This window comes from Tenebrio molitor, chromosome 1, assembly GCF_963966145.1.
Source record: "Tenebrio molitor chromosome 1, icTenMoli1.1, whole genome shotgun sequence".
Lineage (NCBI taxonomy): Eukaryota > Metazoa > Arthropoda > Insecta > Coleoptera > Tenebrionidae > Tenebrio > Tenebrio molitor.
In genome coordinates, this window is record NC_091046.1 from 11,016,621 (window position 1) to 11,040,658 (window position 24,038).

A 24,038-nucleotide genomic window follows, 5' to 3' on the forward strand; every position below is an offset into this window, starting at 1 on the left:
GTAAAACTAGCGTCGCAAATAGTGTTAGTGCATTAGCTCAAAAATACGCCGCTTTAAAGTTTATGGTGAAATTAATATTTATGTTGCTTTTTGTTTACTGTAGATAACGCACGTTTATAATAATTTCTACACTACCACAGAAGTGTGGTTTATTCTAGTACTAATATGTAGGTATTACTATAGTACAGGAAGGAAAAGTAACATATTAATACTAATTTCAGATAGGAAAAATGGAATATTTCCAAACAATTTTGATCTGTTCCTGAAATACATAACTTGAAATCTATCAAAGATATCCTCAAAATTTACAACTTACTAATTAATGTTTTTTTAAAGGTTCCTTAAACTAACACGAAAAACGCTGTTCAATATAAGTACGCTGTTACTTTTCAGGTATTCGGTCTGTTTTGCATATTCTTCAATATCAAACGATTCACTTGTATCAGTTGTATCATACATTTTAATACAATTTCCGTTAATTTACTCGAGCGAACAACTTAAATGCCTTCATAAAGTTTGTTTTTTTTTTAAATAAAATTGTTTCTCTATAGTAACGTAAGCTGAACAATCATGATTCCGCTTTTTAATTTAAAAATAATTAGTACAATATTAAAAATATTCAAATTTAATTTATTTTCCAGTAGAAAAGTAAGTTCTCGGCTATCGCCTCGATAAAAAATTCCATGATTAATGCGAAAAAAATTACATTTCCTAACTTATTGCACAAATATTTCCGCATCAAAAATTGATATAAAATGCGAAATTAGTGAGATGATAATGAGTGTGCCTAGATTAGAAGTAAATAATAAAATATAATCAACAACATTCTCTGGCGATTTTTATTTTGTATATACTGGTAAACTCTGTCCACTCATAGATTGCTTGACATAAATGTTACTAAAAATGTTCACTCTACGCTACAACAAATAGATCCGGCGCGAAATTTTAAAAAATGGAAAGAGCAGGTTTACACGTGATGTTTTATTATTATTCTGCATGTTTGCACTTAGGAAAGACGAAAGACGAAAGAAAACTTCAGTACAGTAGGAGTAATATATGTATTAGGTTTTATTAATACAGGGTATTTCACGAGTAATAATGTGCTCGACGGAATAAAATAAAATACATTTTCCAATTTCCGAAAAAGCTGCCTACTGAAATTAAAATATCCAGCTTTTTTCGGAAATGGCTAAACACAAGCAGGAGATTATTTAATATGTACTCCTATTTAATGCATGAACAAAAATGACCTCTGTATCATTTGCGATGTTTGTAATTAGATTCTTGAGGCACGCACTCACTTCACAAATTTAAAAAAATCAACAAAAAATCGCAACGAAACAGATCAAAACAGCAACACGATCAAAACTAATAGCTTTTAAAACCAGAGAATCGCAAAACAAAGCTCTAAAGATGAAAAATCGCAAATCTAAATGCTTAAACCACTTTGACAGAACTGACAATTTCAAATTTGAAATGTCATATAATTTATTTTTCGCGTGGGTTTCATAACAACGAATGAGAATCAGTGACGCGAATGCTTCAAGATATTACCAACACAATCTATTGGGTGATTCAAAATGACTGTGGTCAAGTATGGCAACTATGTACGAAAATTTATGTGGCAACTGTGTGGATGAGGTAGAGTTGACATTTGTATGACATTTCATAAGCGTGCATTTGATTTTTAAAATTTCATTACACATTGATTTGACAACTTTCAAAATTGTGCGACTATGAACTGTCAAAAAAATGTCAACTCTATCCCACCCACACAGTTGCCACATAAATTTTCGTACATAGTTGCCATACTTGGCCACAATCATTTTGAATCACCCAATATGATACTTTCTTAATATTTTAATGTTATGGTTTGGGGATTTTGTTATCTAAGGATATTTAAAAAATGCATTCTATCAGTGGACGTAGTCTATAGTTGTCCCAGAGCTGCAGCGATTTTATGGCAGGGCAATAGTTCTTATTACGTCTATTGAGATGCCGATAAGCGACTTAAGCAGACTCTTGTCAATCATCACTTTCGTTCTGTACCTGTTAGTTTACAGGGTAGTACTTGAATGAATTTACGATGGGGGGTTGCAGCTGTGGTTTAAACGTATTGTCGGTGTCGTTAACTATGTACGAAAATGTATGTGGCAACTGTGTGCGTGGGGTAGAGGGTAGAGTTGACGTTTGTCTGACATTTCATAAGCGTGCATTTGATTTTTTTTATGCCATTGCACATTGATTTGACAATTTTCAAAATTGCGCGACTATGAACTGGCAAAGAAATGTCAACTCATTCTACCCACACAGTTGCCACATAAATTTTCGTACATAGTTGCCATACCTTTCCACCATCATTTTGAATCACCCAATACTTAAACTTTCTGTCTCTTACATTCTTAAGAAAATAAAGGACCTAAGTTGCTCTGCAACATACGGTCTACTATAATAATTAGCGACGACCTGCATCAAAAATAAAGAATAATAGTACCGTGCGATAGAAAAAAGTCGAGTAAGCTATGACTATCATGGTTCAGTTGGCAGCGCTAGTTTAAATATTTCTGTTGTTAAAAAAACATATTTAAGTCCTCTAATCTCTAATAGAGAAATTTGACGGTTGTCAAATTACAGCAATATTTAGACTCGAGCCGTCAATTGAACCATGATAGTCGTGGTTCAATCAATTTTTTTTTTCAATCTCACGGTATACTGTACATCTAGGGAGATAAATGTGTGATTTTTCTTGTGATGCAATGTGTAGCTACAGGGCGAAGCCCGAGGACTACAAAGCACCGAGAAAAAAATTGCATTCTCTCCAGGATGCATTTAAGTAAAAAAAAATAAAAATAATTTATAATCTTATTAATTCAAAAATTATTTGTAGTTTGATTACTTTAAAAAAAGGATATGTAGACAAGTTTGTATTTATGGTAAAAGATAATGTTTATGACTTTTCTGCTGAACAACCTGAAGAAATTCAATCGACGCTTCAACGCCAACTTCGACGCAAAATTAAAAAAAAAACACCCGTTATTATGAAGCGAGTTTTATAAGAAGCATTTTGCAGCACGCACGGCTTGCAAGGACTACCATGAAGGAGTAAGTGCTACAAAATGCCGTACAAATGAGATCTCATTCACTCTATTTTTTCTACTTTGCACTTTTTAAGCCATTTTTAAGTAAAAATCATGGCCAACTGTATCGATATACACTAGACGTGTATACATGGCCGTTTCAATTTCAAAATAAAAGTGTTCCTAGAAAGCAAACCATGAACTACCGTAAAGTAGCGACATCTGTTGGATCCTTTCATAATAATTTTTTTAATTTGAAATTGTCAAATTGAACGTCACAAACGTCAGATTTTGGAAGTATTTTCTTACCTTTCTGTGCTCATTGTCAATTATAACATTTATTGTTCAGTTGATGATTGTCGTGTTTAGTTTCGTTGTGTTCATTTTAATTTATTAATTTCGAGTGACAAGCAAATTAACAGACAAATAACATACGACAACTGACCGTTACCTAACCAAGAATATATATTTGACAAGTTGACGTACTCGTAGATTGAAGATTGGTTAAAATTATAGTCGTATGGCGTCGCTACTTTACGGGAAATTTCAATTGTTTCATCGGAATTTTTCTCTTATGGAGAAATTGCAAAATGAAACGGCCATGTATACACGTCTAGTGTATATCGATACAGTTGGCCATGGTAAAAATTAACAACTTTCAAATTTGTGGAAATTTATCGTGGTTGGCAACAAATGTCATATTGTTTGTAAGATTCAAATGGCGCCATTCGACGATACGAATAAAAGCACAATAGTTGGCGGTGACAGCAATTTTCACCAAAATGTTGTGGGCAATATTTTACCAGGGATTAGTCCAACTGCCACAGAAACAACTTAAACTAAAATTCGTTTTGTTTTGGCGTTTATTTAGATATTTCATTTTCGTCATGCCAACCCTGAAAAAGTAAATTGCATTAGTTGGTTTCAAAACGCGAATTTCTATTACAGCATCCAAAATTAGTTTTTCTACAGTTTCACAAAGATCAATTTTATAGCATCGTTTCTAGTGATAATTGAATCTGGGTTTGGTATTGAAAGTAAATTTTAGTGTTAAATGTGATGTCATTTGAACCTGAATTCATGTTTTGGATCAAAATAAACTATTAAGGGGGTAGATTATTATTGTAACAACATCTGGGAGATCATTTAAAATTTAATTCTCAATGAAAGGACATTGCTTCGTCAATACCAACCCAATTCCATTAAAATAAAAGTCACTAGATAATAATTTTATATTTAAAAAAATTAAATTAATGAAGCCGAAGTAGAAAAAATAGCATGTTACACTCGTTGCACAAGACATGTTGTCGAACTCGTTCCTTTAGAACACTCCTCACTGCGTTCGTCGTGTTCTAAACCCTCTTTGCTTTCATACAGAAGTAAAGTAGAAAATAGTTATTTGTCAAACTAGAGAGGAAAGTGGTTCTTTTTTCCACTCGAACTCGAAGTTTGACTCACGAACGTAGCGAGTTTCTTTAAGATTTTATTATTGCGGAACAAAATCCTCCTTCGTCGATTAAAAACAGATTATAGGGATTTTTTTTTTTATTTAACATGATTTTTGAATCTTAGAAACCGACTTGCAACTAATGCAACTACTCTCGGTGGTGAAAAAATTACATTGTTAACGAATAATGTTTCAATGTTATTCAGCAGTTTTAATAAAGTTCTTCGTGTTTTTCTTAGTGTCTGCAGATGATCCTACACTGCAAAATATTATATTTTATGAATTGTTTTCAGAAAATAGTTAATTACATATTATAATCCATTTATGCAAAATAAAAACGATTGTGCATGTTAAATATAGTAAGGAAGATTTTATTTTCAAATTAGTCAGAAAATCAGGCTATTGACATTTTTAGCAAATTTTTACTTGGATATTCTACATGTGGTTACAAAACATTCAGATGTGATTAATAAAAAAACAATTTCATTACGCTTCTATCCGGGAAAATTTGTGTTGAAAGAGGCCATTTTAGGATAACTAACATACCTTTGTACCTACGAATCAACAAGAAAAAATATTTTGTTTACTTTATTTTTTCCGAGAGAATAACCTTCAAGGTCATAAGTTTTATCAAAAGATCTCTTTGATAAGGAGATTTTATTTTTAATCATATCAAAAATGTTTGATTGATTGCAGAAATTTTAATTCCAAGAATATTCCCAACTATTTGTACATTGTGCACAATTTTTTGAAATAGTATCGTATGGTATAAAGTAAACGAAATTCATTGTTTTTCTGGCTGTCTTCATTTTGATGAGTACGTTCAAATACAATTACGATAATTTTTAATCCTTTTATCCTGTTATTTATTGAGACAAATTGTCTTGCACAATCTCTTGTTAATACTCAAATATTTAAACTTGATAATTTAGGTTATATTCAGAACAAAAATTTTTGTCGGAGGAATATTAACTCCAGTAAATCAACATATTTTTTTATTGCCACATTATCATACTGTCCTAAGAATTTATTTTCATCCAAATAAGATAAAACCTGGAAAATTTCTTGGAATTAATTATTAACAGTGCCTCAAATACAGATACATTTCTCTTCGTCTTTTTATCGCAATACATAGAGCAAAATTGACATGATATCGGTAGATGGGTAAAACAATTATTCTTTATCTATCCCTTTAAGTGCTTATCTATAATACTTGAGAAAAATAATCCAATTGTTAACATAAACAAAACTTAATTGTTTTGATTGTTAAATCTTTAAGAAAAAAGATGTCAACACTGATTCAGTTGGAAAAGAATTTATGAATTGTAAAATGATAAGTAACACGTCTTTGCGTCATAAACCTCTTACTAACTATGTTTTATTTTTTAAAATGACTAGTTTAACATAAACATAAGAAATGAATACATACTACATTTATAAATAAGAAAACTTTCGCGAAATTAAATACACGATAAATGAAAATGACGGGATGAGAAGGTGAGATTATACATATTTTGTAATGTTTAATTGTAATGACTAGCAATTCAATGTGCTGATATAAAAAATGTTTACCGACACGTGTAATTTGTGAACAAGAAGGAACGTACATATAAATCAACGTTATTTTAAGAGCAATTGTAATTTTCCGAGTGCGTAATTATTGTACACACAAAACGATGAATACCTGACTCTCTGATTTTGCACTTGCATATGCAGTGATTGAACCGGAGAAAATATTTGACCATCGGTTAATTTTCATCCTGAAGAGTGTGGAGAAAGTATGCAACTATAAGTACCTCTAATTTTTCTTGCTCATTTTTTTTTTATCATATCAAAATAATTAATCTAAATTAAACTTCGACAATCCGACATAGCATAAATTTTACTGAACGCCTTTAATAATCTAATGTTGTTGACCCAAGTGAAGAATTTCTTTGAAAACATATGTACATATTTTGAATTTTTTGAAGAATACAGTTTTTAGCTAGTGGTGATATCTAAAATCTATACAGTGAGCGGCAAAAGTATGGAATGAATTCCTTAAAAATTAAACAAAATTTTTTTCAGAAAAATCTTCGCACAGGACAATTTTACTTTATAAAAATACATGTTTTAGTATCAAAGAAAATTCCAAGCAGTCATTTGTTTTCGAGTTATGACGTCATCGATAGTTTTTTTAAATGGAAACCCCCCTATTTTTTTTCTTGATTCTGATAGCCCCTTTAATTGTATAAATGACAGTATAAAAATTTTGTTATCTTACATAAGGAAATTTTTGGGAAAAAAAATAATAAAGTTGGAAAAAATAAATTTTATAACGAACAAAAACAAGTCAAAAAATCAAGTAGGTAAATCAAACAGTCAAATGTTACCGTCAATTTCATTCGTATGTGTTATTTGTTTTACAAAACGTTTTCGAAAATGACTCATTTAACAGAAACACAACGTATAGACATTTTAATTTTGATTGTGTGCTGGGATAAAACTAAAACAGGGTGAATTTCTTCATAAGCTTGCTTATTGTCAACAGGCTGGGGGATGGCAATTCGAACATTTAATTCCATAATTTTAAATACTTACTAGAGGTATTTTCATATTTGGTGGCGGAAACAAAAGACTGAGAAGTGTCACAAAATTGTATTGTCAGTGTCAAATTTCTCATAAACGCCGTAAAAAGGAATGTCTAGGTAAATTTAAATTTTCGCTAAATAGACTGAAAAAATAAATTCTAAGGAAGCCAATGTTTGTCAGTGGCTCTAAAGGAAAAGTTATTCTCATATAATCAAACGTATTACAAATTATTTCTCTAGTTCGACGATGAATAACTTTCTTATTGCCAATTTGCTGCATTTCAATCGAAATCACGAACGTCTTTGAGAAATTTGACACTGACAATACAAATTTGTGACATTTCTCAGTCTTTTGTTTCCGCCATCAAATATGAAAATATCTCTAACACAGTTTTTGACTTGTTTTTGTTCGTTATAAAAAATTTATTATTTTTTTTCTCAAAAATTTCCTGATGTAAGGTAACAACATTTTCATACTGACATTTAGACAATTAAAAGGGCTATCAGAATCAAGAAAAAAAATTGGGGGTTTCCATTTAAAAAAACTATCGACGACGTCATAACTCGAAAACAAATGACTGTTTGGAATTTTATTTTGCATAAAAATATGTATTTTTATAAACTAAAATTGACCGGTCCAAAGATCAAAAAAAAATTGTTTAATTTTTAATGAATTTATTCCATACTTTTGCCGCTCACTGTATACATATTTATAAATAAAAAAAAATAAAAGAAGCATGTACTGAACTGTATTAAAAAGGAAATAATAATTTTTCCTAGGCCTTCGGCCTGAGTTGATATGATACCAGCCTGAATGGCCTAAATGGCGACGGAGGGAATTCTTTCCCTCCGAAGTGAGAGTTTGGAATGATTTCAATAATTTAATCATTTCCCGAATAGTTATTATCACAAGGTAAATTTCTATGGAATGCGTTGAAGTTCTTTTAACGAATTATAAGGGGATTCCAAAGAACCAATAAATGTTTGCTTTTTTGGAAAAAATGATACTAACACATGAAAACCTGATAATGACCTCAAAGCAACCTATTGATTAAGTCTGAAAACGCCCACGATGCGATAATTTTGTTGAGTTTGTCTACACAAACAAGCGCCTTGAACTCATTAAAAATATTTGAAGATAATAAGGACGAGGTTAGGAATTTTAGAAAAACAAATTTCCTGTATGTGCTTAATGCAAAATGGTGTCGCAATTTAAAAAACTTCGTTCGCTGATATTTAACTAACAAACAGGTTGCATATTTTAGCTTGATAAAAATTAAAGCATTTTCAAATTTCTTTACTGAAACGAAAAGAAACAAAGTGGTTATTTCTCCTCAAAATAGGCACGATAAACTATTAAAAATTTATTGCAATTTGATAAAATTAGCTAAGATTGAATTCGCAATAACCGATAAAACTTGTAGTTATGCAAAATTAATTTTCATTGTGTAGGATTATTTACGGCAAAATTACTCGCAGATAATTTATCTAAAACGTAATTTTAACGGAAACTTAGTTGTTAGCAATAATCAAATCGGCGGAAGGCACAATTATTCTCTTGATGCATATTACAACAGTTAATATTTAAACCGAAATTAAATTGATCCTTCACGCTCTAGAAATTTTGTAGAAATACGTAAGTACATCAATCCGATACAGTTTCTTGGAACAACTCCCATAAACGTTATTCTTTAATACTACTTTGATAAAACATTCTTCCCTGCCATTTGGATTCGAAAATTCACATTTCGTAACCCCCTTGTTCTTTGTCCAACCCCTCGCTGCAAACATCACTTGCGCCAGACTTCTTGCTTGGTCGGTTGTGACCCATTTCCGACCGTAAAAGCAACATCTGCCCTTCGACCATCTTCGAAGATCGTGTAAGAGTAAATTAGCAGCTGTTTTTCACAGTCTGTTGGCTTCAGATACTGCGGCTTCTTTATTAATAATGCTCACGGCTTAGTCTTCCAGCACGCTTCGTTACGACAACAATGAAAAAGTACAAAAGCCGAACGGCGTAGCTCCGAAGATGTCTCCAACCGATCAAATTTATAATTACCGGTCGTGTCGTGAAAAACTGTCGTGATGTTGTTGGACTACAATAGCAAACAGTATCAGTATCACCAATACGAAACGTATCCTCCACAGTTCTACTTGAGGAGGTGCGAGACCCTTAACACTTGGAATTATAAATTGAAGTGCGTCGTGAAACGATCCCCTTGTTACAAGAAACTGGAACAAGTCAAAGTAAGTGCGTTCAGGGAAAAGTTTTTAGCTGGGAACTGAAAGAACCGTTGGACTTGTCGGAAGTTAAACGAACCCTCCGTGGGGAGACATTTTAATAAATTTCTTGCACAACTACCACACCTATATCGTGGTTACGGTCGTTTGAGCTATTTCGAATCATTTGGTTTTTGCTGAAAACGTCATATCGAAAGAGCTCCTCATATTTTATTCAAGAGGAATACTGCGCTCAGCTCCATATATGCGTACGGTTTTTTCTTGATTTTAAATTAAAATTTACAAGCTCCACTGGGCATAACCACGTGGTTTGTGCTGAATGCAATTATTCATTTATAGATGGTATCTGTTTATGAACGTAAAATTTATAACCATGTGGATTAAATGCCGTTACAGAGGGAGATTAAATTCTGAGCAATTTTGCTAAAAACTGCAATTACAGTCGCTTTAGCATCACGTAAATGCAACCATGTGGTATTGATCGTGCTCGCAAGCAATGTATTTTCCCACGAAATTGATTGAGCAGTTTGGAAATGTCACAACATCGAGATGTCACTTTCACTTAAGAATTTTGGGAAAGCGCAGAGCTTCCTTGTAGTGATGAGTCTTCAAAATCTAATTAGATTACTTTTGCTTCTATTTTTGAAGTATTAGAGCGGATAAATGGTTTTCAATTAATATAATCTCAGTTCCACTTCATCGAAGTGGAGAAAATTTCCTTGAATTTCGTCGAAGGGTTTTTTGTTTTGTTTGTAAAGTCTCGAAAACAACTGAACATGTACTTACAATACGCCAATACTTCAATAAATTTGTGGTGTTAGTTAAAAGAAACTCGTGTGAATAATATTTTGAGCGGTCCCTTTGATACCTCAGGATACTAGGAGCTTATCTAGATTCAATAATTCTCTTTTCCAAACAAAGCAATTGCTTAAATATGTTGTTTTGACTTTAAACACATATTTGGGCTTGTAAACAACGCAACATGTTGTAACATATTAAACAGTGGTTTCTTGTAAGATATGAAAGATTAGATCGCAACGTTCACGGCGAAAAAGATGCCAGATCAAAGTCAAATTGGTTCTTGTTACTTATTTACTGCTTTAAAAAACCTCTTATTGCAAACGATAAATTATTCAACAGTTATATAAGTAATTAGTAATTACTGACAAATGTTTGCCATAAAGTAAATATATTTCTTTTACATTTTCGTTGACTCATTGTTAATATAGCATACTGTAGATTAACATTTTATGACGTTGATTACCTTTATTTTGCAAATGATATTTATTACCTTTTCAATATAGTTTAGTTTCGAAAGAGGTATTTACTTAAGCTTACAATGTAGGTATTTCCACTTTTAAATGTTTAATGTTTTCTAATAAAATCTTTAAAATGTAGCTCAATGTACATATTTTATTCTAAATTATTGCAAATCTAAATTCTCGTTCTTAGTTGTTTCTAATTCAACTAAATGTCATACATATTATTAATCAGTTTAAACATAACATAAAATTTACTAATAAATACACAAACTGTGTAATTTTGTTTTATTTTAAAAATTGAGGGATTGTTCATTTAGGCGGAGTTCACGTATTTATTCTAAGAAAATTAAATTAACTTGCATCAGGCAAATTCCTGCAGCAGCAGTGTCATCTAAACTTTATTACAATGAATCATGATTGCCAACTCCTTATTAAATACCAAAATGCAGGTGGCCCAGAATGAAAGTACAGTAAGCTACATAATTAATGCCACGCACAGGAACGAAAAAAAAGATTGAATAATTAATTTTCAGGAATGTTTTTGCTTCTTGCAATGGTAAATGCGTAACATACATTCTATTCGTTAGTGTTCAGTACCGTATTGCATGCTATTTATTTGCAGTCACATTTTTAATTAATAATGCAGTTGCAGATGAGTCAGACTTGGTTTTAATTTTCGAATAAAAATACAATATGTATATGATCAATAAAAAAAAAGAGATAACGGGTATGAAAAACAAATTTTCTACAAATGTGCAGAATAACTTGATAAACTGTCACCTGTCAATTGAGACATTTACATGAAATTTATTTAAACAATGATTTTCACTCGAGAACACTAAACATTTATGACAGAAACCTATTTTTGAAATAAGAAAAGAAAATGGTTTGCTGGGTTTACAAGGCCTTATTTGTTAGAGTTTCGACAAGATATAATTGTTAGCATGGCTGAAGCCGGCGTGGAAAAGATATAAGATATAAGGGATGATTATTATTGATTATAGAAAATGAAATTTCTGAAAACGTGCGGCGTGCACGTTTTCAGAAATTTCATTTTCTATAATCAATAATAATCATCCCTTATATCTTATATCTTTTCTTTAAAACAAAACTATTGTGAATTAATGTAACTAAATTCATTTAGCTAAATGTTAACAACTAATTAATTGGTTAAAATTGTCTTTTAATACCAAATTATTTTAAAAATGTATGGTCAAGAGAGGCTGCGAAAAACAAAAGATTTGAAAACTTATGGCTTAACTTGGGTCATCCAACATGAACTGTCATAAAGTAACAGTTTCAGCAAGATGAGATTTGAAATCCCTTCATATATGAATGAGTCACTGTTACCTACTAATAAGTAATAATTGATCTTGCCGCGTGTCACCTGTTCAATAGCATTATAATTCGCAAATTAAAAGTTAGGTTATGTGTTATGTAAAGCTGAGTCATACGTTTTCCATGCTTTTCTTTTACTCTCGACCATAATTTTTTTGAAGCATACAGTAGAACGCACCACTGACAATGCTTATTTTACTTTCTCAGTAATCTCACTACTTCATTTAAAAAACTTGGAGTGTATTTTTCATTCGCTAATTTAATAGTTTTTCTACGTAAGAGTGAAAAAATGCCCTGAAATCGTGCGAACAACAGTACCTGATAAGGTTTGCCAACAAAAAAGATTTTCGCAATTGCACATTAGCTGAAATCGTTCTATTATTTAGTCTTTCTCACATTTCCTTTTTTCCTAACAACTTATAAACAATCTAATTTCTATTTATTTAAATTTTTGCTGCCAGCTTATGATCGTGTAGACTTCAAGACTTCATTAAAAAAAACATTATAAACAATACCAAATTTATTGTGAAGCGATTAGATAGATAAATATTATATTAAATGCACCGTTGTTGTCACATACTACACATTATTGTAGATATTATTTATTATTTTTCGGAAACCTGAGTCATCGGGAAATTATTTTCGTCGTTTTAGAAAATGTTTGTGTCTAATTTAATTACACCAAGTGCCGCAATATGTAATGATAAATCTGTAATGTAGGTCATTTCTTCAGACATCCTGTCTTCGAATTTTTGTCATCTATTGGAAACGTTACAGTAATCAACATTTTCAGGAACGACTTAATTTTGCAACGAAGCGGAAAATTATGCAAATATGTCGAATCGATTAACTCTCTCGTTAGATATCTATCTATCTGACACTGCAAATCAACTAAATCCAAATATTAACCGGAGACACTTACACGTTACACGTACTTTATGTGGTGTAACGACAATAAGTATCTCATTTACGCAGAATTCAATTCAATTAGGGAGTTAATATGCCTTGCCCGATTGCCTTATCTCGTTGACAATCGTCAAAGTATTTAGCGGTTTTCGTGAGAGTGCCTGCGGTATCGTCACAATTGCAGGAAATTGGGAAAAAGCTAACCGGAAATTTGCGACCCAATCGGTACTCAACTATCGCGATCGACGCATACCTCGCCTGTGGGAAGAGAAAGCGTCCTTCAGGAAGTCGTCATAAGAACTTGATAAAAATCGCATTCATTTCTATTTTACAGTCGTGCCAAACGTGGTTTACCCATTTGGAGACGGTCTTGTGCACCATATCCTTGGCGGCCGGATTTGGAAACTTGTACAGGCTTCCCCAGACCACACTTTTACAGGGAGGACTTCCGTTCTTGGTGGCTTATGTTGTCCTCACCGTACTAGTGGGGCTTCCTTTGCTATTTCTGGAATTGGGAATAGGGCAGCTGGCCCAGGAGGGTTTCATCAAGTCTTGGAGGGCGGTGCCTTTCTTCAAAGGTCAGTCACTTAACCGTACAAAACTACTTAAGAAAAATTTACATGTTACCACATATAAAAGTAACGAAAACAACAAGGTTTAAAGGATTTAGAAAGAAAATTTTAACATAGTGGAATTTAATACATATACGTATTATGCTACTAGGTTGGTAAGTGCAGTGTAACAGAATCGAGGAGAAACCGAGACACAGTTGAGTTTTTCACTTGTCGTACTATGGCGGACAATAAATTTAGGCCGGCCTGTCATTGACTTGACATCAAAATGTGAAGCTGGCATTATGTTCAACTAACCCCATTTTCGATTTTTGTCATTCTTGTCATCTTGACAGCGATAATTAATAATATTAAAATTGGGAAAAGAAGCGTGCACCATAGAGAAGTGCTACTACAAATCAGTTATGCTAGTGCGTCATGATCTGTAAGTTACGAAAAGAGAGAAGGAAACGCCAAACAGCTTGAAAACCTTAAGTTTGACAAACTGACACATCAGTCATAATGACAATAAATGGTCGCTTGCACTGACTTTTTTTAAATGTCAGAAATTTGCCGGCCTAAATTTATTGTCCGCCATAGTACATGTACCTAATATCTTTCGTACGATGGAATTTATATACAAAAAGGCAAAAGAATGTCTCATTTTGACACATTTCACAAGAAAAAGCATGCGATTTATTATATAAACAGCATTAGTGTTGTTATATATACATAACACTGGTATGTACGGTTGGTGGACAAATAAAACTTGGACACTTAAAATTTAATCTATGTAAATCAGACCACTGAATTGTCAATATATTTGTCAGTGTCTCTATAATATGTCATACCAAAGTTAACCTATTTGTGATAAAACCGTAATTAAACGATGCAATTTTGTGAATGTTGACTTATGTGATTGTCATTTTTGTCCCAATTTTATTTGTCCATCGACTGTACATACGTTAAAAAACACGATCTTTATGACTTATAATTATGAGTGACTGCTCCCTTCAAAAAATTTAATCCAATCAGATTGCTGCAAAATTTGAATTTCAGTTAGTGACAATGATAATAATTCATGCAATTATCGATAATTGTACTAGATCATGAATTATCACTGTCAGGTGTTTGTAGTTGGCTGAAATTCAAATCTGGCAGGGCTCTGATTGAACTAAAATTATTGAGATTAAGAGTTGAAAAAAATCAGAAAAATTTATTAACTAAGTATGTAATACATTTTCGCATAATTTTTTTTTTTGTGTGTTCTTTTCTTTTTATTGCTCTGATATCTTTTTTAATCCCCATACTTCAAATGAAGTATTGGGATTAAAACGGATATCAGAGCCATAAAAAAAAAGTGGCGTAATTCTAAAGGAGCACTTTACTACTACACGAACTGCGGAAAATATTTTTTACGAAAGATACGATCTTTACACCGGAAGAAGAGTTTAATAAGCAATAACTTGTTTAAAAAAAGTGTAAAAGTTTTGTAGGATGTGAGCTGTGATAGAGAAATTGTTTTAATGATCATTTTAAAATCTTTGAAGACAAATTAACGTAAATTATTATTATTATAAGAGACATTTTGACAAAAATGTTTACATAAAAATGTTGTCTGCTTTATGCAATTTCTTTTTTCAATCCCACATATTATTGCTAGTCCTTTACATTATTTATGGTCTGTTTTAGAAGAAATGTTTTTCTAGACGTCTCAATCCAGTCTTTACAAATATATTTAGTTGATTAACATTTTCAATAAATACGAGTACAACATACTGGATCAGTAACCACAGAGGTTAAATTTGCAATAAAACTAAAAGGAAACCATTTTAAGTAATATACAATTTTTAAAATTTATTAGACCATTACTAAATATATTTATTACAAAATATCTTCATTTTTTTAAATTTAAATTAAATAAAATTAAAATTTGTTAAAATCATATTTAGGTATTGATAAACAATTTCATTTTGTTAAAATTTTAAATGACTATTAATTGTAGACAATGACAAGAATACGTTTTCATAAATGATTTACAGTTCATTATTTGCCATTTTATCTAATTTAATTTTCTTTAAACATTTGTTAATTCGATGTTGAAATTCTCTAATTGAAAATTATGGCCTTTTAGAACGAAAGTAATACACTATTCAGTCAATATAAAGTCAATTTATGTCAATATAAAAATGTACGGTTGGTGGACAAGAAAAAACTGGGACACGTAAAATTTCTTACATTTGTATCAAGCTCTTAATTGTCAAAATAAAGTCAAAATAAAACTGACTTTTACAATCACTATTGACAGTTATCTTGTCAGCTGTAATGCCGAATCTAACTGAATTCCAAAAACACCTAATTAGACAACACCTTGGGGAGGGCATTATCATACGAGCAATTGCTAACGAGCTAAACGTTAGCAAAAAAACTGTTTTGCTCGCCAAAGAAATGTTTGTAACTATCACACGTGGCATTTTTGTCTTATGTCATCCCACCATAGTTAACCTATTTCTTAGCAAGCCTGAATTAAACGGTGCAAATTTGCCAAATTTGAATTTGAACAGTTGTCATTTTTGTCCCAGTTTTTTGTCCACCGACCGTACGTATCTGTTTTTCAAACAGTTATGTTATAAATAATGTATTGCTGAAGGAATCGTTGATAAACTGCTCGCTCCACAAGGGCGTACATAATTTAAAGATAACAATGCACTACCATTTAATTTTTTCTCTAATTTGCTGTTTTACAAAGCTGTTAACGCATTCGTTTTGAATGCGTTAATAAGCTACACTAACACGTCCGAAATCTAGGAGCTTTTTCAGTTGGTAACACATTGCCGGCAGCAAATTGACTCTGGTATTCTCTGATATTTACCGCATTTCTGGATAATTCATCTTTAATTGCAATTTCACTTGCGAAAATCGACAATTATGTTTAGTCCAGATTCAAATTTAGAATTTTACTTTAAATGTTAACCATGAAATAAATGTGTCACCAACTGTTACAAAATTCCCTAAATTACCAAAATTGATTTGATTTGTAAAAAACATGTTTTTAGAATTTGCGTTTCTAATAGGTCTATTATTGTATTCAATTTGGAGTCGTTTATGGCTATCTATTAAAGCACTCGTAGTTTAATAGATCTCTAAGAAAATGTTTATCAATATTTCAGTGTATTATTGTCATTTACACCAAAAAATTTCCAATATTAATGTTCAAACTCTACTTTTTAACATCTGTTGCAGATGTAGTTGCATCCGTTACCTTGAATTACCAATTAATACAAAATTCCCTAGAATTTGAAAATTTAATTTTTTTATTTAAAAGTTAAAACAAGGGTGCAAATTCTAAAAAATAACATAAAAAAACTCGTTTTATAAAACATAAGAGCACTCGTCATTTACAGGCACTCCTGCCTGCGGCAGTCGTGCTACAAATCTGACTCGTGTCTTAATATAAGTTTTATAAAACTCACGTTTTAATATACTATTTCAACATTAAGTAAGTTTTGATTAGTTTTAATTTGACAATCCAACTCGAAAATTTTTAACCAATCGAATTGCAGCATTTTTCAAATTTGGACCAATCAAATTGATTTATAGTGACAATCCAACTCGAAAATTTTTAACCAATCGAATTGCAGCATTTTTCAAATTTGGACCAATCAAATTGATTTATAGTGAAAAAACACCGGCCAGAGTGAAAAAACAACCAGCTGAGTGAAAAAACAACTAGTGGTTTTTCAGCGAAAAAATTTATGTCAAAATGAAACATCAAATTGATTAGGTCAACTCGATAAAAATTTTCTCGGTGGATTGTCAAGTCGAATACAATTCGTGGTCTAATTTTTTCTTCAAAATTTGTCATTTAAGTCATTCGTAGCTTTTGCTTTTGGAAAATTACACTCGTCTCCTTCGTCGACTCGTGTAATTTTCGTTGCAAAAGCTACTCATGTCTTAAATGACAAATTTTGTTGGAAAAAATTAGACCACTTATTGTATTATACATATATGACAATCCAACTCGAAAATTTTTAACTAATCGAATTGCAGCATTTTTCAAATTTGGACCAATCAAATTGATTTATAGTGAAAAAACACCGAGTAGAGTGAAAAAACAACCCGCTGAGTGAAAAAACAACTAGTGGTTTTTCAGCGAAAAAATTGATGTCAAAATGAAACGTCAAATTTATTAGGTCAACTCGATAAAAATTTTCTCGGTGGATTGTCAAGTCGAATACAATTCGTGGTCTAATTTTTTCTGCAAAATTTGTCATTTAAGGCATTCGTAGCTTTTGCTTTTGGAAAATTACACTCGTCTCGTTCGTCGACTCGTGTAATTTTCGTTGCAAAAGCTACTCATGTCTTAAATGACAAATTTTGTCGGAAAAAATTAGACCACTTATTGTATTATATATGATAAACATTTTTTCAACCGTTATTTTGAATAAAATGTTATTTGAAATTTTTCTTCCAAATCTGTTACCATTCGATTGAAATAACATTTATACGAACAAACACAAAACGAAAACAGCCAAACAAAGTGTTACGTTTTACTGAATTTGTTATCTCATCTCGTACAGCCAAACCGAGAAATACGACGTAAAATCAATGTCAATATTTTTTTATTCTTTAAAAAGGGAGTCATGACTTTTAGCACAGCCATTATATTTTTATTCTGTTTACTGTTGTCAAAATTCATTCTATTTTGGGCTAATCAGATTATAAACATCCAATATATCTCAGTTAGACGGCTCTGTTGTTTTCACGTTACAAAACTTTTTTAAATGCGTTAAAATCACTACAATTGCTTTGGATTCGGATTTGAACTCCTCTTTATTGTTCCTGTATTTAAAATGTCACATTTTGATAGTTTTTGATTAAAAAAATATTTCTATTAAACGTTTCCTAATGTCCAAAGAAGTTACTGATTATAAATCAAACAAACATAAAGTCGAATTTTTAAATACCCCTATCAATTTTTGATTTGATTTTCTTTTCCAGGTGTAGGATATGTCAAGCTGCTGGCAGGATGCCTCCTCGGCGTCTACTACCCCCTGTACATGGGCCTATCCCTCTACTACATCATCACGATTTCGAGTTCATCAGTTCCGTTCGACAAGTGTGCAACTGCAAAAATGGGACCGGTAATGATTGCATATTATTATTATCGATCATATTCATATTAATTGTGTAAAAATCCACGAGAGCTGTAATTTTTTCGACGGAAGTGCGTCGTCCTTGACGGAAACAATCACGGAAAGCATGCTTTTGCAATTATCTCTCTATTTATAACCACACCGCGATTCGCCATTAACTATTAATGTTTCAAATATAAAACAAATTTACGTAAAAAGCAGTAAAAAACGGTTACATCATGTCTTACTGTCCGTACTTTGCCCGTCGTCCTCTTAAATGATACGTTTCCACCGTGTTATCAAAGCAATTGTGTGAGCAATAATTGGTTCGTGTATATTTACATTAAAAACGTAAGGAGTTGTGTCAAGGTAAATCGTACGATTTATCGGAAGTTAAGGCCCGAGGACGCTCCTTCTGATACTTGTTGTCTCGAATACGTCAGGAAAAATTTGGGCCTCAGATTAAGTGGGCGCCGTGTTAATTGCACAGTAAATTGTATGCAAGACGTCCGTTTTCATTAACTGTATACGACATGAATATCCGAGAAGGTAGGTATTTATTCCTTTCAAAACGGCTTAATTGCAGCGTCACACTTTGAATTTTTATGTCGCCCACCAGGTCGGCTCGGTGGTTTACCTGTTTAGAATATTCCTGCAAAATGCAGCCTCCATGCGCTTTGCAACTGAACGGATACAAGAAATTTACAAGCTTAGTTTTGTTGCTAATTACTAATTTATATTCGGAAGTCTGTTTAGTACCTTGGACAATTATCATAATTTACATTTATCGGAGCTACAACTCTACGATACAAATTGTTCCTGTTATGTAAGATCATTTTCAAAGGTCTCTCGTTGCTGACGTTGTTTGTGTTAATTATTTTAATAAGATGTTTATTTTTACGTTTGAATACGGTGTTGTTGGTTAACAATTTAGGTAAGCGACCCGGTATTAATCATAGTCATTCTAGTGTTGACAGTTATTTAGAACAAATTTAGCGGAAATAAGCGAGAACAGTAATGTGGTGTATTATGTAATGATGACAAAAGCCAGATAAAATTTAATAATTTCTGTAAATACGTATCTGTAACGTACAATTACACATGCAGGGCCGGCTTTAACTACTAACAGGAAGCAGAATGCCTAGAGAACGCGGCATTCCACTGATGTGAAAATGGAAATGCTAGCGTTTATAAACCTAGTAATTCTGCAGCAGTTCTTACACTCTTCCTTTTCTCATTTTTTTCGAAAGTACCAAAGATTTGCAGTGGTACATATTGTATGTGAAAAAAATTTAAGTAACAATGTCTTATAAGAAGCATTTTGTACCACGAGTAGATAAGTAGTAGGAGTAAGGACTAAGGAGTAAGTGCTACAAAATGCCTTATAAACGAGATATCATACACTATTTTTTCTGCTTTGCATCTTTTAAGCCATTTTTAAGTGAAAATTAACAATTTTCAAATTTGGGAAATTTTGTCGTAGTTGGCAACAAATGTCATATTGTTGGGAAGATTCAAATTTCAATTGTTATTAACAAATTAAAAACGGGCGAAGACAATTTTGTGTGTATCCCGCCAGAAATACGAGATTAGGATTAAGTAGTCTAACTGCCTAAGACACGTCTAATGTAACTATTAATGTTTACAACAATTGCCTATTGTATATTCCACGGAAACAACTTAAATTGAAATTCGTTTTGTTTTGGCCTTTATTTTGACATTTCATTTTCGTCATGCCAAGATCAGGAATCCCAACCTTGAAAATGTACTGTCGCGAGCAAAAAATTCTGGTCGTCAATGTCATTTTGAAATTTGGTTAGATTGTCACAAATTAAAAAAATTCCATTGCCTGATTATGCCCATGTCAACAAAGTGTCAAAAAAATGAGAAATAAATGACAATTAATGTCATACAACATGATGATACGTTGACATGATTTTGACGACCAGTTTTTTTTTGCTCGCGACAGTAAATTGCACTATAATCTGTTTCAAAATCAAAAATCCACCAACAGTGCATTCTACCTGGAAAATACAACCGACAACGTCGCCAACTTTTGTTTTTAGTGTGCTGCAAGTGTCAGAAAAAAGTAGGGTTATGAAAGAAAACTGTTGTACATTGTACAGTCGTTTTGGCCGTAGTTCATCGTGTTTTTTATTCTCATTTTATTATTTCACTCAAAAAGTATGATATGGTAGCTACCACCTTTTTGTACATAATAATTATTTTGTGTTGCGTAAATAAACTAAACAGTTCAATGTCAAATTTTGGCGGGAGGTTGAGCCAACCCAAAAAAAGTAAACTTCTTCTAGGGATTTTTTTTTCTGCCAACATAATTCAACAGGTGGTGGATTTTTGATTTTGAAACAGATTATAGGTAGTTTGTTTCAAAACGCGAATTTCTATTACAGTACCCAATTAAAAAGGGTCTGTCGTTTGCGATTGAAAATTGTGATAATTTCCGTAAACAAAATATCCAAAAACATTTGGGTTATTAAAATATTTACAATAATTCATCTTCAATGACACAAGAAACAATAAAAATATGTACATACAGGGTGTTTTTAAATAGTACAGAGAAAGACTGGTAATATATGAAGATGAGTAGAACTCGTACACAAAAAAATAATCTAATAAAAGTCTTTTCGTTTTCGAGATAAAAATAAATTAAATTTTGGTTAAAATTGTCAGTACGCTGCTGAATTAAAGGTAATTAAAAACGTAATTTGAGTTGAGGCGTAGAATGTACATGGACAGGATTAGTTTATTCTTACCGTTTTAGATTTAAAAAAATGGTTTTCTGGACTCTTTAGAATATCCATATGACCTAGTTTTTTTTTTGTACTAGCATTTAAAAAACACCCTGTATTTTCAAAATCATGAACCGGATGTCCGCGCGATAGGTTGGGATGAGTTTATTTCTGGTGTCTTTAATGTTACAAATTTGAAATTTTAAGATGTGAGTATGTATTGCATAGCATAGGGGGGCGTAAGTTGATATAGTTGTCACTATATGTCATTACTCGCCCCCTAACCGCCCCCAGCCTGCCCTACTAGTACATTTGTGTAAATAAATAGATTACAAAGATTTTTGGGATATTTGACACTGAAGGTTGCAAAACAGAATACATATTTATATCGATTAGAAAAATCAAGTAGGCCTAGTTAAACCAATGAGAGAAAATGAATAATGTACTTAAAGCACAAAAAGGGAATATAAATGTTTAATTATGCGAGTAATAATAACAACAATAACAATAAAAGTCAACAAGGTTTTTGTTACAATTTTAAAACAATCAGGATAATATTTTTTAAACCTATTTTGAACATTTTGCAAAATTTTTGGTGTTAAATTGAGCCAAATTAATTTTTCTAATAGATAAAAATATAATTAGAATTACTTCAAAGTGAAATATCTTTTAAAATTTCGGTAATTGTTCACTTTAACTACTTCTGGAATGTTCGCGTTTTTTCTGGCTAGACAGCCTCAGGGCGTCCTCCTTGATCGTTTTTCACCATTCAAACCTTGTGCAAGTGCCTTTTTTTCTCTCTTGTTGTGTTTCAAGGTCGCGCCAATGTCTTAGTATAACTAAAGGGTAGGGAAAATTCATTTGCACAAGGTTTGAGTGGTGGAAAACGATGTAGGAGGACGCCCTGAGGCTATCTAGCCAGAAAAAACGCGAAAATTCCAGAAGTAGTTAAAGTGAACAATGACCAAAATTTCCTTTGTAACTTATCACTTCTTGTACACAGATGTATTAAAAATCACGTCCTTTTTCATTACTCATTTACATTGAAGAGTAGTATTTACAATTTTGAATTGGCGGTAGCGGGGGGCGGAGTAATAACGTGACAACTGACAACTATATTAACTTACGTCCGCTATGTGCTAACTCATATCCTAAAATTTCAAATAGGTATGTAATACTAAAGACACCTGAAATAAACCCATCCTAACATTTCGCGGTATGTCCAAATTGTTTTGTAATTAAATACTTGTGTGTATTTTTTTTAATTTAGGACTGCAATACATTTAGAACTTGTCAAGCTTCTTGTTCTGAAAACCATTTCAGAATGTTTACATCATTTAAAATTCACCGGGTATCTATGTATATCATTTTAATATATCAGCGATGTATTTTTAATGAACTATCAAGAAAAGTTTGGATCACTGGATATTATAGATAAATATACTACGTGACAAAGAAAGGTAAACACCCAGTACTTATATTTTGATTTCAGTAAGTTTCTGCGGCCAAATGTGTTTTGGGTCAGATAACAAATGATTAAATTTGCAGCCCTATCTATGCAGTATTCTGCCTTTTGTGCTGCTGGTTCGGTTATTGCAAGTGTAAGGAAATTTGGTTTACATTGAAAATTTTGACTTGAAATTTAGAAAACTTATTGGAAAAGTGTTTTTGTAAGGCGAGAAATGCCGCGAGTGCGCACACTTGGTCAGATTCCTCAGCTTAGTGACTTTGAAAAAGGGCGGATTTTAGAAATTGCCAGAAGAATTGGCAGATCTGTAGGGACCATTTTAAGATGTTGTCAGGGATGGACTCCAGAAGGCCGTGAACACAGGGCTAGGGGCACCGGACGTCGTAGGATGACAACAAGAGAATCAAAATCAATAAAAGGGTGTTTACCTTTCTTTGTCACGTAGTATATTTTCGAATAGATTCTCAAAATAGTTGACTAATAAATTCGTCGATATCACTACAATATTTAGTATGGCCTATCACGGTGTTTCATTATTATTGTTACCTATTCACAACTTCAGGATGCTTGAAAACATAGCTTCCAATGATTTATTTATTCCCAATTAGCAAAGTCACACATCAAACATTCGTGTTGTTTAGTCGTTTCTTACATAATTATAATAGTTTTTTGTTCATTAACCGCAACAAATAACTTAATTAAATTTCTGCTTAAATGAGAGTCAATATTGTTAACACTTTTTCCACTTAAAACATAACGCCAGCGTTCAAAAAAACATCCTAACGATCATTAAGTTTCTCATGAACAGGCTAAAATCACTCTGTCCGCTACAACTTTTAATTAAAGAGCCACGGTGTGTGCCTCAAGCATGGTCTTCCGGTAAGAATATAATATGAGTCAGTAGTGTCTTATCCTACCGACCGTTCAACACTAATCGACCTTCGCAATATATGTATGTACTCGTATATTTTTTCGCAATTTCATCAGTTTTACATTATCTTTAATTTATTTTAAAGAAAACCATCACCATTATTATTTTCAAGACAATGACATTGATAACTGTAATTAATATTTATCAAATAAACTTCCGTAAAATCCAAACACATGTAATTTGTTTGGTTAAATCTTAAATCAACTAGTATCCACGAACCATTACCTAATATATTTTTTTGGTTAATTTAACTAACGACGTACTTTTAACAAGATGCGCTCTGATTCAAAAAAGCAAATTTGGAGGAGTTATCCGCGATCTAATTAATCATTAACCATTTTTGTACAAGAACGTTTTGTTCC

General features: G+C 32.0%; 1 protein-coding gene across 1 annotated transcript in view; it reads left to right on the forward strand.

The window, feature by feature from the left end:
* blot (bloated tubules) overlaps positions 1-24,038 on the forward strand; it is a 38,213-nt gene that overhangs the window by 11,709 nt on the left and 2,466 nt on the right. The window contains exons 3-4 of the mRNA XM_069043454.1: positions 13,176-13,419; positions 18,394-18,536. Of these exons, the coding sequence (XP_068899555.1) occupies positions 13,176-13,419; positions 18,394-18,536 (387 nt within the window). The remainder of the gene's footprint in view (positions 1-13,175; positions 13,420-18,393; positions 18,537-24,038) is intronic.